The 13885-nt window shown below is 39.9% G+C and overlaps 1 protein-coding gene across 2 annotated transcripts in view; it reads left to right on the top strand.

The window, feature by feature from the left end:
- The window catches only part of PRKN (parkin RBR E3 ubiquitin protein ligase), a 1338651-nt gene that overhangs the window by 639101 nt on the left and 685665 nt on the right, over positions 1–13885 (top strand). For both annotated transcript variants that reach the window (XM_078447547.2, XM_078447546.2), the window contains exon 5: positions 13507–13590. In XM_078447547.2, the coding sequence (XP_078303673.2) occupies positions 13507–13590 (84 nt within the window). The remainder of the gene's footprint in view (positions 1–13506; positions 13591–13885) is intronic.

The following is a 13885-nucleotide window of genomic DNA, read 5'->3' as shown; positions in this document are numbered from 1 at the left end:
AATATATTTGTTTGTTTTTTGTGTACTAATCTCTTCCAATTTAACTTGCCAAAATAAATAGAAAATCACTCTCTGGTCACATTCAGTATTTATTTTGTGATATCTCCCTCGGCTGTAATATTACATTCTCTACTTAAAAGTTTAAAAGAATGACTCCAGGGAAGTGTTCAAATATTCACATATTTCAATTGAAAATTGTGTTTATGTTAAAAAAAAAGAAATAGCCTGAGAACTTGGCTATTAGAGTCACATATTGAATTATCATTTCTCAAACTTTAACTTTGCGAGAAGTCTTTCTTATCTGCAAAATAAATGTGGCAGTGACAGACCTGAAGGTGACCCCCAGTGATCATCTAGCTTGTGGCATCCATGCTTTTGTGAAATCCCTTCCTCTTGAATGCCAGTGGTTCTGGTGATTGCCTTCCAACCAAGAGCAAACGGCAAAGGTGACGACAATATGTCTGCTGCTCCCTTGACCATTTACACGAGATTCCCCTTAACCACATGATGGTAGACCACATCTTCGGAGACGAGACCAAATATGGTCCTGTTGGCTTGATGGAGTAAGCAGCCAGGTTGAGGAAGCTCACATGGCAAGAACCATAGGAGGCCTCCAGTCAGCAGACAGATGAAAGCTGGCAGCCTTACAATTACAGCCACAAGGAAATTAATTCTGAAAACATCCCACGAGAGCATGACGACTAATGCTTCTCCAGTCAAGCCTCCAGATGAGAGAGCAGCCGTGCCGACACCTTGCTGACAGCCTTGTGGGGCCCCGAGCAGAGGGCCCAGTGGAGCCAGCATGAGGTGATGGCCCACAAAAGTTGTGACATCATAGACACATGTTGGTTTAAGCCACTGAATCTGTGGTAATTTGTTACACAGCCGTAGAAAACTAATACGAGGTGCAATCTCTCCTATGCTTTCTGAGATAACAAATAAGACAATGTATGTCAAAAAGCCTGTTAACAATAAAGACTTTAAAAGAAAAAAAAACCATAATTCTTAAATAACTTGCAGAGAAACAGAATATAAGCAAAAGGGCCTCAGTATGTATATGTATATGTATATGTATATGTATATGTATATGTATATGTATATGTAATACATGTATGCATATACATGTATATATGTAATACATGTATAGTATATATGTAAATTCCAAAATAAGTATATGTAATATACATATATAAATTACAAAAAGTCCACACAATTTTCATGGCAGAATCTTAACTTTGTGTTTGCCTTGTGTGTGTGTGTGTGTGTGTGTGTGTGTGTGTGTGTTCTTTTGGTATTTGCTTTTATAAGTATTAGATTTAGTTACAAATTTCCTCCCCACCAAGATGGTAGAAGTAAATGTTAAACATACCGCTCATTAAAGATGAGTCTTCTGATGGTGCATCAATGAAGGAGGAAGAGGTGGAGGAGGAGGAGGACAAGGAGGGGGTGGGGATAAGGAGGTAGGTGGGAAGAGGGAGGAGGAAGGAAGGCAAATGAGTTATCTAAAAACACAAATACTTTTTACCTTCCGAGTAGGGCCACAACATTTTGAAGCAGTTAGCAAAGACATCACTGTGTATTCAGAGTAAAACAATACCATAAGAAATGCTTATTAATTTGACATATATTTTTTTTAATTGTGACCAAAAGTAAAGAAAGAAATGAATGCTTTTCTTATAAAGTGACTTTACTACTTAGCAAACATGTATCCTGGAACATGCCTGTTAGCATCTCTAAGCCTTAGTTTTTCCATCTAAAAATGGGTAAAGGAATGCCTACCCTTCTTTGTTTTATATAACTTGCAGATGAAGTCTGTGTGGTACCAACCAGAGCCTCTGGCTAATAGCATATATTCATGATATGGTAGCTCTTTTTTAGAAACCTAAGTCACCACATACATATTAAATGTAATCTACTAAAGTAGGCATGGAATATATAACACATTTTATGAATATTTTCATCAAAATGATTAATGCTTTCTAAAACATGTGGGTTTTTGAGGTCAAATTCTGATATTTTTAAAACTTGTAAACTTATAAATAAGGTCATTCCTTGATGAATTAAAAATGAAAGTTTAGATGAATTATATAATGAGAGTTTAGACTTCTTTGTCTCCCTATATCTCAGCACCCCCATGTATGAGAAACAAAGAACTTCTTGATTTTTTTAGATAACACTAGAAAATTATTACTGCTTTGTGTGCTCCATTGACTTTGCTATTACAACAAATTTAATTTAGTAGTTGTAACAATAACTACTGGGTTTGACAGTGTTCCTGAAAATTCAAAATAAGAGTGATATAAAATGAAAAAAAATTTTTTTCATGTAAAAGTTCAGGTAAGGAATTCAGGACTGTTATGACACTCTCCGGGGTCAGGAACCCAGACTCTTTCTGTATTGTGGCTCTGCTGTGTATAGCTTTGAATTTGTGGTTCATGGTACAATGTGCATCTTACGAACAGAACAGTAGAGGAATGGATGAGGACAAAAGGCGACTGGAAGTTGCACAGGAAATTTCTGCTATATCCCCTTGGCTAACAAGGGGGGATATAGTTAGTCACAGGGCCACACTTGCCAGGGAGGCTGGGAATACAGTCATTTTTCCAGGTGCCACCTTCTCAGATATAAATCAGGAAATCTATGTTCCTAAAGGAGAGGAGATACTGAGAGACAACTCACAGCACGTGTTGTAACGTGAAGAAAGATATTTGTTCTCACTGAGATAACATCTGCATCAGTGATTCAATAAACAGTTTTAAGAGTGTAATATATATCTTCTAATAAGCATATATCTTAGTCATAATGAATACGTATCACGTCAAAGAAAAGAATGTGATAGTCTTTGAAGGATTTCATTCAACCATCTTCTGTCAGATTCTTTACCTACCGCAAACTCTTCCTGGAGCATACCCATGATTTATTGTAAGAGTCTCTTGGGATCTTAAATTGTCCTATGTGGGGAGGTACTTTAAGGACGTCACACAGGACAAAGAGGGAAGAGGCAGCTGGCAAGCATTTTGAGGACCCATCCATCTTCAACCATAGTGGGCCTACTATTTGTTTTATACATTTGTGTTCTACAAACCATTTCATTTAAGGAATGTATTCTATTTAAAAAAGAAAACATAAAATAGCTTTAGAAAACACACATTTTTCAGTTTCATAGCTTTACAGATGAGAAAATTAAAGCCTGGTTCACTTAAGGTATTTTTGAGTATTCACTATGTTTTGCTATGCATAGCAAAGCATGTAGATATAAGTTGGAACAGTCCATGACTTCAGGAATTCTGCAGCCTGATGGTGAATGGAAATAACCAGTTCAAAGCCATAGAGCTGGTTAGTCTTTTGTTTTGATTGACAGTGGGCGGAGCCTATGAAAAGTTATAGTCTATTATCTCCAAAGGCTACAAGGGAAAATCACTAAAGATGTATTTTTTAAGGGAAAATCATTTCATTACACAATTTAATATTAACAAACCATATTGGCTGTCACTCCTAATTGCCTTGTCCCTTTATCAAGTCTGGCTGCTGCTGAATGGTAAATTGGAAATGGTTAACATTAATTGAGTACCTAATATGTGCCTGACACTAGCCTAACATTTATTTATTTACTTATTTATTTATTTATTTATTTATTTAGATGGTGGGGAGGGGCAAAGAGAGAAAGAGAGAGAGAATCTTAAGCAGACTCAAGCCCAGCATGGAGCCACACACAGGGCTGTATCTCACAACCATGAGATCATGATCTGAGATGAAATCAAGAGTCGGACACTTAACTGACTGAGCCACCCAGATGCCCCTAGCCTAACCATTTTATATCCAATCCTTGCAACACTCTTATAAGGCAAATTCTATTATCACCCAATTTGGCCTGGGCTAGCTGATCCCTGAGAGGTTAAGGAACCTCCCCAAGGTTGCAGAGCTACTGAGAATTAAGGCTTCAAAAATATTTGTTGATTCATTGTTTTAACTCATGGAATAAGTTACATTCCATAAAATGCACAGATTTTAAGGGTTTAGTTCTGTGAGTTTTGACAGATCATCCCAATCAAATAGAACATTTCCAGAAATTTCCCTCATGCCTCTTTCCAGTCAATAACTCCTTTATCCCGAAGACAATCGTCTCCTGATTTCCATCACTATAGATTAATCTTTTTACCAACATTCAGTATTTTCAGCCTTTTTAGGCACTTTTCAGTGGCTAAAAAGTTAAATCAAATGAAATTGTATCTTGTTGTCTTAATTTGTATTTTCCTTGTTATTAATGGTATTTGTCATCTTTTATATGACCATTTGCATGTCTTATTTTGTGAATAGTCTGTTCAAGTCTTCTGTTTATTTTTGAACTAGGCTATTTGTCTCTATAGCATTGACTTTAAAAGTTCTTTATTCTGGAAATGAATTATTTGACAGATATATGTATTGCAAATATTCTTTCCAGTCTGTGGCATGTATATTCATGTTTAATAGTGTCTTTGGATGAGCAGAAGTTTTTAATGTTCTTTGAAGTTCAATTTATAAACGTCTTCATTTATGGTTAGAGCCTTCTGTGTCCATATAAGAAAGTTCTGTCTGTTCCAAGGTTGTCAAGATGTCCTTGTTTGTTTTATTCTAGAAGATGTATGGAGTGAGGAAAGGATTTAGATATTGATACTCAGTTGTTCAAGTGCCATTTGATACAAAGATTCTTCTTCTCCTTCCCTCACTGAATTCCCTTGGCACATCTCTGTTATTTTTCCCCTTTTCTTTTCACTTTACTGAGAAATAATTTGTGTAAAATATACTGCCTCTACTTAAAGGGTACAATCTGAGGAGTTCTGGCACATGTGTAAACCCATAAAACCACCACTACAATTAAGATAGAAAGCATTTCCGTTAACCTTTACGTTAGTTTGCTGGGGCTGCCATAACAAAGTCCCACTGACTGGGTGATTTAAACAGCAGAAATTTATTTACTCACAATTCTGGAGGCTGGAAGTCCAAGATCAAGGTGTTGTTGAGGTTGGTTTCCTCGGAGGCATCTCTAGTTGGTTTGTGGATGGGTTGTCTTCTCTGTGTGTTCACATGGCCTTTTATCTGTGAGTGTCCATGCCCTAATCTCCTCTTCTTATAAAAGCAACAGTCATATTGGACTAGGACCCACCCTAATGACCTCATTTTAACTTATTGCCTCTTTAAAATCCATATTTCCAAATACAGCCACATTCTGTAGGGGAGTTAGGACTTTGACATGTAAATTTTGAGAGGACACAATTCAGTCCATAAAACTCCTCCAAAGATTCCTCATGCTCTTATGTAGTGCTTTCCATGCTCTGTCCCACTCAAAGCTACCACTGATTTGTTTACTGCTGTAGATTTGTTTGCATTTTACGTAAGTGGAACATGTAGCATATTCTGTTGCATATTTTGCTTCCTTTACTCGCATCATTTTGAGAATCATCCGTGTTACATTTGTAAGTAACATGATACTTATTGCTGAATTATATTCCGTTGGATGAATATGCCACATTTTCTTTATCCATTCATATTTTGACACATGTTTCGGTGGTCTACAGTTGGTGGTTATTATGAATAAAACTATTACGAGCATTTGTATACAGTTCTTTATGTGGACTCATGTTTTCATCTTTGTTGGGTAATTACGTAAAAATGAAATACTCAAATCATTTTCAGTTACGTCTAACTTTATCAAAAATGCCTGAAGGTTTCCAAAGGGGCTGTGCCATTTTATATTTGTACCAGGAGGGTATGTGTGTTCCTGTTGTTTTACATATCACCGATATTTGCTATGGGTGTTTTTAAAAATGTAATCTGTTTGAAAAACAGGTTGCTCAGTTCATTTGTAACATTGGCTTTTGTAGCAACTCCACACAATCTACAGGATAAAGGATCCTTCTTTCTTTTCCATGACGATATTATCAGGTTTTAAGATATGTTCTGGGGCGCCTGGGTGGCTGGGTCGGTTAAGTCTCTGACTTCAGCTCAGGTCATGATCTCGTGGTCCATGAGTTCGAGCCCCGCGTTGGGCTCTGTGTTGACTTCTCAGAGCCTGGAGCCTGTTTCAGATTCTGTGTGTGTCTCTCTCTCTGCCCCTCCCCTGTTCATGCTCTGTCTCTCTCTGTCTCAAGAATAAATAAACGTTAAAAAAAATTTAAAAAAAGATATGTTCGATAAATATTTGTTGAGTAGATGAATATTTTGGTTCAAAGGATTTTTTCTTTATTATTTTCCCTGTTCACTATTTAATGACTGCGTTATTGGGGCTTGGCTCTAGTCGCAGCACTGTGCTTAGCCTTTTGAGAAGCATAGGAGCCTTAAATCCAGTGGAGGAAGATGGAGAACCATGTTTGCTACATGAGTAGAAATATATGCTTTAAAAGAGTTACAAGCCACATGCTCTGGAAAGTGACATAATCCCTGGGGAATGGCTGAGTAACAGGGAAATTGAGAAAAATTAAAAAATGAAAAACGCACTGGGCTGAGTCGGATGCCTTAGAACTGACCAATTACTGCTTATCTGTCTACTAAATTAAAAATAACCCTACTCAGGGACTTCTATTTTGAGAAATAAGAAATATTACTTGTAACAGTTGTCATTTTTCAGTAAGTCAGCATGTGTCGAGGACTGGGCAAAACTTTTTTAAGTGTGTATTTATTTTGAGAGAGATAGAGAGCAGGCAGGGGAGGGGCAGAAAGAGACAGAGACAGAGAATCCCAAGCAAGCTCCACACTGTCAGCCCAGAGCCCGACGCGGGGCTCGAACTCACGAACCGTGAGATCGTGACCTGAGCCGAAACCAAAAGTCAGTTGCTTAGACGCTTAATCAACTGAGCCACCCAGCACCCCGGGGCCTGGCAAATATTAAAGTTGCTATCTCATTTAGTATTCATGAAAGCGCAATGAAGGAGGCCTTTGATCCCTTGCTTTTCAGAAGAGGTTTAGAAAGGTGGGGCCCATAGATAACAATTGGTGGAATTAGAATTCAACAGGTCTGTGAACTCTGAAGCTCCTCCTTCCCTGTATCATTTTTTGTTGCAGGTGCAGAGGAAAAGAAAGGAAGGAGACTCTGAGTGTAGGAGGGTTTTTTTTTTCAAATGTTTATTTATTTTGGGGAGAGAGAGTGTGGCAGAGAGAGAGAGAGACACACACACACACACAGACAGAGAAAGAGAGAGAGAGAGAGAGAGAGAGAGAGAGAGAGACTGAAGCAGGCTCCAGGCTCTGAGCTGCCAGCATAGCTCAAACCCATGAACCACGAGAGCATGACCTGAGCTGAAGTAGAACATTTAACCAACTAAGCCACCCAGGCGCCCCTGAGTGTAGCAGTTTTAAGGACAGTTTTGCTGTCCTAGTATTATATTACAAGTATAATTCTCAAAATTATTTTAACCCCTTAAGTTTAGTTATATGACTTAAATGTTTGTGGCCCCAATCAAGAGGATATACTAAATGCAACACATTTGATAACTTGAAATAATCAGTAAAAGTACAGTTTAAGTAAAAGTACTGTTAAAATAATCCTTTATTTTATATTATTTTTTATTTTTTTTTAATTTACATCCAAATTAGTTAGCATATAGTGGAACAATGATTTCAGGAGTAGATTAAATAATCCTTTTTAAAAACTGGAAACACCAAAACTTCGTGGTAACATTTTGGTAAAACAGGATTTGCAATTTAAAAAAAAATTTTTTTTTAATTTATTTATTTTTGAAAGACAGAGAGAGAGAGAGACAGAGCGCGAGTAGGGAAGGAGCAGAGAGAGAAGAAGACACAGAATCTGAAGCAGGCTCCAGGCTCTGCACTGACAGGCTGACAGCAGCGGGCCTGATGTGGGGCTTGAACCCACGAACCATGAGATCATGACCTGAACCGAAGTCGTACGCTTACCCGACTGAGCCACCCAAGCACCTCTGGATTTGCAACATTTTTAGACAGCAGTGTATATGCCCACCTATGTAAAGCAGACTATAGAATTTATTTAGATAATTCAGGGGGGTGGAAAACAACCTCTTTTGCTTTAACAGCTTATCCGGATCTGGGTCAGAATGATATTTGGATAAGAATTAGCCAGTGAAGTACTTCAATTTTCCACTTGATTAGACATGCAAGACATAGCAAAAATGACTTGTAGATTAGTCCTACAATTTTTAAAAGTAAATTTTCAGACTCATAATTTACAGATTTAAACACTTGCTTTTCATGCCATTAAGTCCTTTTTTTTTTCTGAATTTCTGATTTACATGCACCATATAGGTGTGTTTAAATACTATTCCTCTTTATGATTTTCTGTTGGTGGTGATATTATCAGGGAAAATCCCCAAACGTCATCTCTGGTTGCAGTTTTCCAGTCGTTTACCAATTCCAACAACGTGAGTCCCTGCATCATAACAACACCCATGGATTCCACAGGCCAGTGGCTCCAAGGTTTGAATTGAAGTAATTTCTCACTTGAGACCCGGGATGCAGCTGCTGCTACAAACTAGTGAGATTCTGTGGTGGTCAAAATGCTGTTGCAATGTTTTTTTTGGGTTTTTTGGTTTTTTTTTTTAAGTGCTTTTCAGTATGAACTTGGAAAACTGTATTTACCCTAGGTCAACGATTGGCAAACGTTCTCCATAAAGGACCAGAACAGTAGGGATTTTAGGTTTTGCAAGCCACTTCCTCTGTGTTGAAACAACTCAGTTCTGCCCTTGCAGTACATAGACAACAGGCACATGAGCGACCATGGCCGTGTTCCGATCAAGTTCACGTGCACACACGGAATCATGAATATCACTTCCTTTTCATGTGCCATGAAACACTCTTCTTTTTGTGCTTTTTAACCATTTAAAAATCTAAAACCATTGTTTTTGCTGTGTAAAAACAAGCCCTAGGCCAGAGTCAGTGAGCAGACCACAGATTGTTTCCCCCTGCTATAGATGCTCAGATAATTTATGTATTGTCTTGATTGTGTAATCAATATTGAGCTAAAAAAAGGAGGAAGTTTTATAAAAAGCAGCCAAATGATCCTTTATTAAGACATGTGTTTCACCACTGTTCCGACATTTTTTTCAGATATCTTTCTCCCATTCTTTACATCGGAGAGATTAAATACATTTTGGGGAGAATTCTCTCCCTGACATGGCTGCCGTGTGATATGCAGTCCCTTTTAAATCTTGTAGCCTGGAGACCTTTTTACCCCTGTATAAAAACCATTAATAATAAATGCTTTAACCATGCATCTGTTAAAACACAGTATGCAAGGATGAACCAATTAACATTTTATATTTCCTAAGACTCGAAAGCGGCAACATTGAATCTGCTTTGTAATGGCATAAATTCACTGGCACACTTGTTTCTATTTTCGGGATGGGTACAGCAATAGCGTTCAATACCGATGCTGTGAGGAGTGTGGCTCAGCTAACACATTGATTTCATTATGCTGAATTCCCATAGTCATTGGAATTCTATTGGCTTTATTACTTATGTTATCTGGTTATGGTTTGAGATCAAGAAGAATATTGTCAATGGGCTTTCTATAATCTCCTCGTACAAAACGAGGACTTATCAGATAAAGTAGTATCTTATATGATAATTATAGGAATTGTTACATAAATGTTTTCATTGCTTCTTGGACTTTGAAATATTAAGGCATGAAAAAGAAATATCTGTGTGATGCACAGTTTCATTTCATCCTAGACTTTGCGGCAGGGAATCCTACTCTGGGCAGTGAAATGAATGCAAATGGGCCCTAACCCCTATGTCACTCCTCTGTCCCCAGACTGTGCCCATGTTAGCTTTATCTCTTACCATTGCATGTGCTTTAAGTAGGTCAGTGCTTCCTGAACCAGCCTCGAAAGGCTATTGATAGAGCAAGGAAGCAATGTCTCCATGTTTAGTTAATGGTTATCCACGATGAAATGGATTTCCTTTGCAACCAGGGACTCTTCCAAGCCTCGAGTATGCCTCAGTTCATTGTCGGTCTCCACCAGCCACAGCGTGTGATCAGTGCTTCCCGTGGCTGTCCCTCCAGAGACTGCCATGTTCTAAGGATGGGTGGCTACTGTCCCGGATGGAAGAGACACAAGACACTGTTTTTGTTAGAAGTGGTCAGGAATGTTGGAGAGTTAGAAGGGGAAAGCCATGAAACCTTCACAATTATTTCATTATACCCTGCCTCACTTCAAAAGGATTTGACAAGTCTGCAACAATACGTTGAGGCTAAAAACAAGAAAAACCTAATAAGATGAGGAAAGAGGTCAAAGGAAAATCAATTGAGGAAAATAAGATGAAAGCAAAGGTAAAATTAGTAAACCTAATATTTATTATAAGTTATGTAAAGTTTCCAGAGCTGGGCCACAGATTTGACTCTCTAAAGTTTTCCTGGTCCTCTAAAATTGAAAGAAACCACCTGAGTGACTCAGTCGGTTAAGCATCCGACTCTTGATCTCAGATCAGGTCATGATCTCACAGTTTGTGGAATTGAGCCCTGCATCTGACAGCGCAGAGTCTGATTAGAATTCTCTCCCTCTCTGTCAGCCCCTCTCCCGTTTGCAGTCTCTCTCTCAAAATAAATAAATAAGCATCAAAAAAAAAAATGAGAAAAACCCGATTCCCAGTATCCGTGGAGTATCCTACAGAGAAACAGATTAACAAACAAACATAACCTCCAAGATGGGTCCTCGGCCGAGGATTGAAATACGACGTGGGCGACTATATTCCAGCCATGCTGGTCTGCACTGAATTTCTCATGTGAAGTTGGAAAACCAAGGCTGATAAATGTCGTCCAGTTCTTGGTGTCAGTTTTTTATCCTTCTTTTACTGTGATACATGTGTCATTTTGATCAAAGGAATATATGGCTATATTTAGAAATCAAACATACAGATGGCCTCATGATGAAAAAGCAGCATCTTGTAGGGTGAGGATATGAATCCCCTCCTTCGCCTTCTCTCTCAGCTCCACCTTTGCCATCCAATTCGTAACCTTTATGCCTTTACTTTTACATTGTCCAAGCTGCATGGCATGTATGTTTGGTTACAGAACCATGATTTCAATCATCTGCCCAATTTCAGTAGTATGATTGTAAGGTTGCAAGTCAAGTGAATGTTTACATCACCATGACTACAATGGATTTTAAATGCATGCATTACGCTTAGAGGTGCAGGGGAAATGAAATTGCTTATTCCCCATAACGGATGTGATCTTCATCACGAACCCTGACCCTTCCATGGAGGTGTGAGTGTATGTTCTTGATTAATCAATGTCATTGTGTCGTGGGTCCCTAAGATGGCTTTGCATGTCTAGGTTCGGTGAATCACTGGAAGGGCTTACAGGACTCGGTGTATCGTCCTACACACGAGTAAGGTTCATCCTGCCAACAGGATGCAAAGTAGCAGATGGAAAAGACATGTGGTGTGAAGTCTGGAGGAAACCACAGGCAAGTTGCCAAGAGCCCTTTCCCAGCAGAGCCGCACAGGACGTGCTCGTTTACCCAGCACCCAGGCTTTACTGGAGGCTGGTCACTGTATACCCCTCCCTAACACAGACCACAATTCCAGACTCCCAGGGGATAAGGGGTTCAGCACAAACCAGGTTGTTCCTACAGACAGTTTTCATGCTGCAAACCCTCTGTGTAACTAAGCCAATGGGAACACTCCCCAAGTGCAAATTCCCAAGTGTCATCCCAGGGCCACCGTGGAAGCAGCCTCCCTAAGGACAGCAAGTCTCCGGCTTTTCTGCAGTCGCTTACAACCTTGCGGTTGAAGCAGTGGCTTTTGGTGTAATGACCTATGAATCCAGATCGTAGCTCCTTTTGAGGTTTGGTTCAAATGGCCTCTGTTGAAGTTTGGCTTAGTATCTTTAAGGTAGATGCTCAACGTCCCAGATTCCCTCTGCTCTCCCCTGTTTTTCTCTAAATTATGTGGGTGCACGTGTAAGTGCGTGGGTCTGTGTGTGTATGGTGTGCCTGTGTGTGGTCTGTGGTGTGGTTGTGTGCGTGTGTACACGTGAGTGGGTGCGGGTGTGTGGTACCCATGTGTTAGAGCGTCTGATGTGTGTGCACGTGCGTGTGTGTGCTTGGTGCACCTGTGTGTGCGTACGTGTGCTGGTGCAGGGGGAGGGGAAGCGCGCACTCCTGGAGACGCAGGGATGGCTGAGATCCTCGCGTGCTTTCTGAGTTTGCACTGGTTTGTGCAGCATCATGGCCAGGAGGCCGCTTGGTCTGGCTCGTGGGGCAAGGTGGTCCTGGTGCTGACTGGTGGTGACCAGTTTCACTGCTCACATAAACCTCTGGCGGGGTCCCAATGTCTTTGGGAGTAAAATCACCACGGCGGCCATCCCTTGGCCTTAAACTTTGTCTGCCTGGCCGGGCACAGGCCCTATAACACACCTGCTGGAAGCGCTGTCATCACCACAGCCGGTGACACCACCCTTCTGTCCTCCTCCTTCTCTGCCGTGTCTACAGAGACACCACCCATCTGTCCCGAGGCTCTTGCCCAGAGCCGTACGTTGGATGAGGCCAAGGCTGGGCCTCTCCCTGCCTTCCCTCGAGCTGTCTGACATTCCCCTGAACTCTTAGACCTTCTAGCACACGTGTAAATTCGGCAAATCTGTGTGTCCCCAAATCACTCCTCACCATTCTCCCACTTATTTGACAATTCAGTTAGGTAGAGAATTTTAGGTTGAAAACTCTTTCCTCTGATCTTTAAAGGTATTTGTGCTACTTAAAATTTCTATTTCGATTTTTGTTTCTAGTTAGGGGATCTGACCTTTCTCTCTAGAAGATTTTAGGATCTTCCATTTATGAAAATTCTCACTTTCCCACTGTTGGCTGCTCCAGGCGTCACTCTGTTGTGGCCCATGCCTTCCTCTTGAGCCTTCAGACTTGCTGTGGTCCCACAGGACACAGAGGCCCCTCCTCTGCTGCAGCCTGTTGCAGATTTCCAGAAACGCATGGAAATATCTTCTCAATCAATACTGTCTTCTGTTCTCCTTGGTATTATGGGTTTACACCAAGCTAGTTTTTAAATGTAGTTTTCGTGGTGCCTCAGGAGAGAGTGGGGGAAATGTGTCCGCTCAGCCTGCCGGCTGTGACAGGTGGCCCTTCCCGGTATGCCGCCACGTGGTCCACGACTGCCCCTGAAGAATCCTTTTGAATGTAATTGCATAGATGTTTTCATGTAAAAGTTATCATTTGACATTGCAGTGAACTTAAGAAAAGTAGTTAAGTTTTCAAACCATTGAATTAACCACAGTGGGGAGACAACTACGTGTGAATGTACCACATGTTTGGATCAATATGCTAAACATCATCTTAGTGTATTTAAGAAAATGGTTTTGATTCACCAGATCCCCCAAAAGGATCTTGAGAACTGCCAGGTTCTGTGGATTACATTTCAAAAATCATTGGACGACATATTACTATTCATTATCATTTTATAGTAGAAATAGATTTTAGAAAACATACTAGGGAGTACCTTTGTGTTACAGTTCATGCACCAAGTACATGTTTGTTTTTCTCAAAGGGTCCATCTTGCTGGGACGATGTCTTAATCCCAAACCGGATGACTGGTGAATGTCAAACTGCAAGCTGTCCTGGGACTACAGCCGTAAGTACCCAGTCAAGTCCATTTCTTTTCTTTTTTTTTTTTTTTCATTATGACATCTTCAGGGTTTAGTAGGAAATGAGAATAGAGACAAGAATGCTGACTTTTCTTCCATATGATAGTATCCAGCAAAAGTGTTCTCTGATTCAAAGCTTTTATAATAGTCACCCAAAATTCTACCTTTTTCATTGCTTTCCAGTGTCATTTTCCCAGAGGCTTAACCACTTTAGGTGACTATGTTGAAATATGTCAATTTAAACTTCTTAAAAAGTGAAATTCATGGAATATGAGGAAGAGC

This window comes from Panthera onca, chromosome B2, assembly GCF_046562875.1.
Source record: "Panthera onca isolate mPanOnc1 chromosome B2, mPanOnc1 haplotype 2, whole genome shotgun sequence".
Taxonomy (NCBI): Eukaryota; Metazoa; Chordata; class Mammalia; order Carnivora; family Felidae; genus Panthera; species Panthera onca.
Note: the sequence above shows the minus strand (reverse complement) of the source record. Positions and strands in the feature narration are given on the sequence as shown.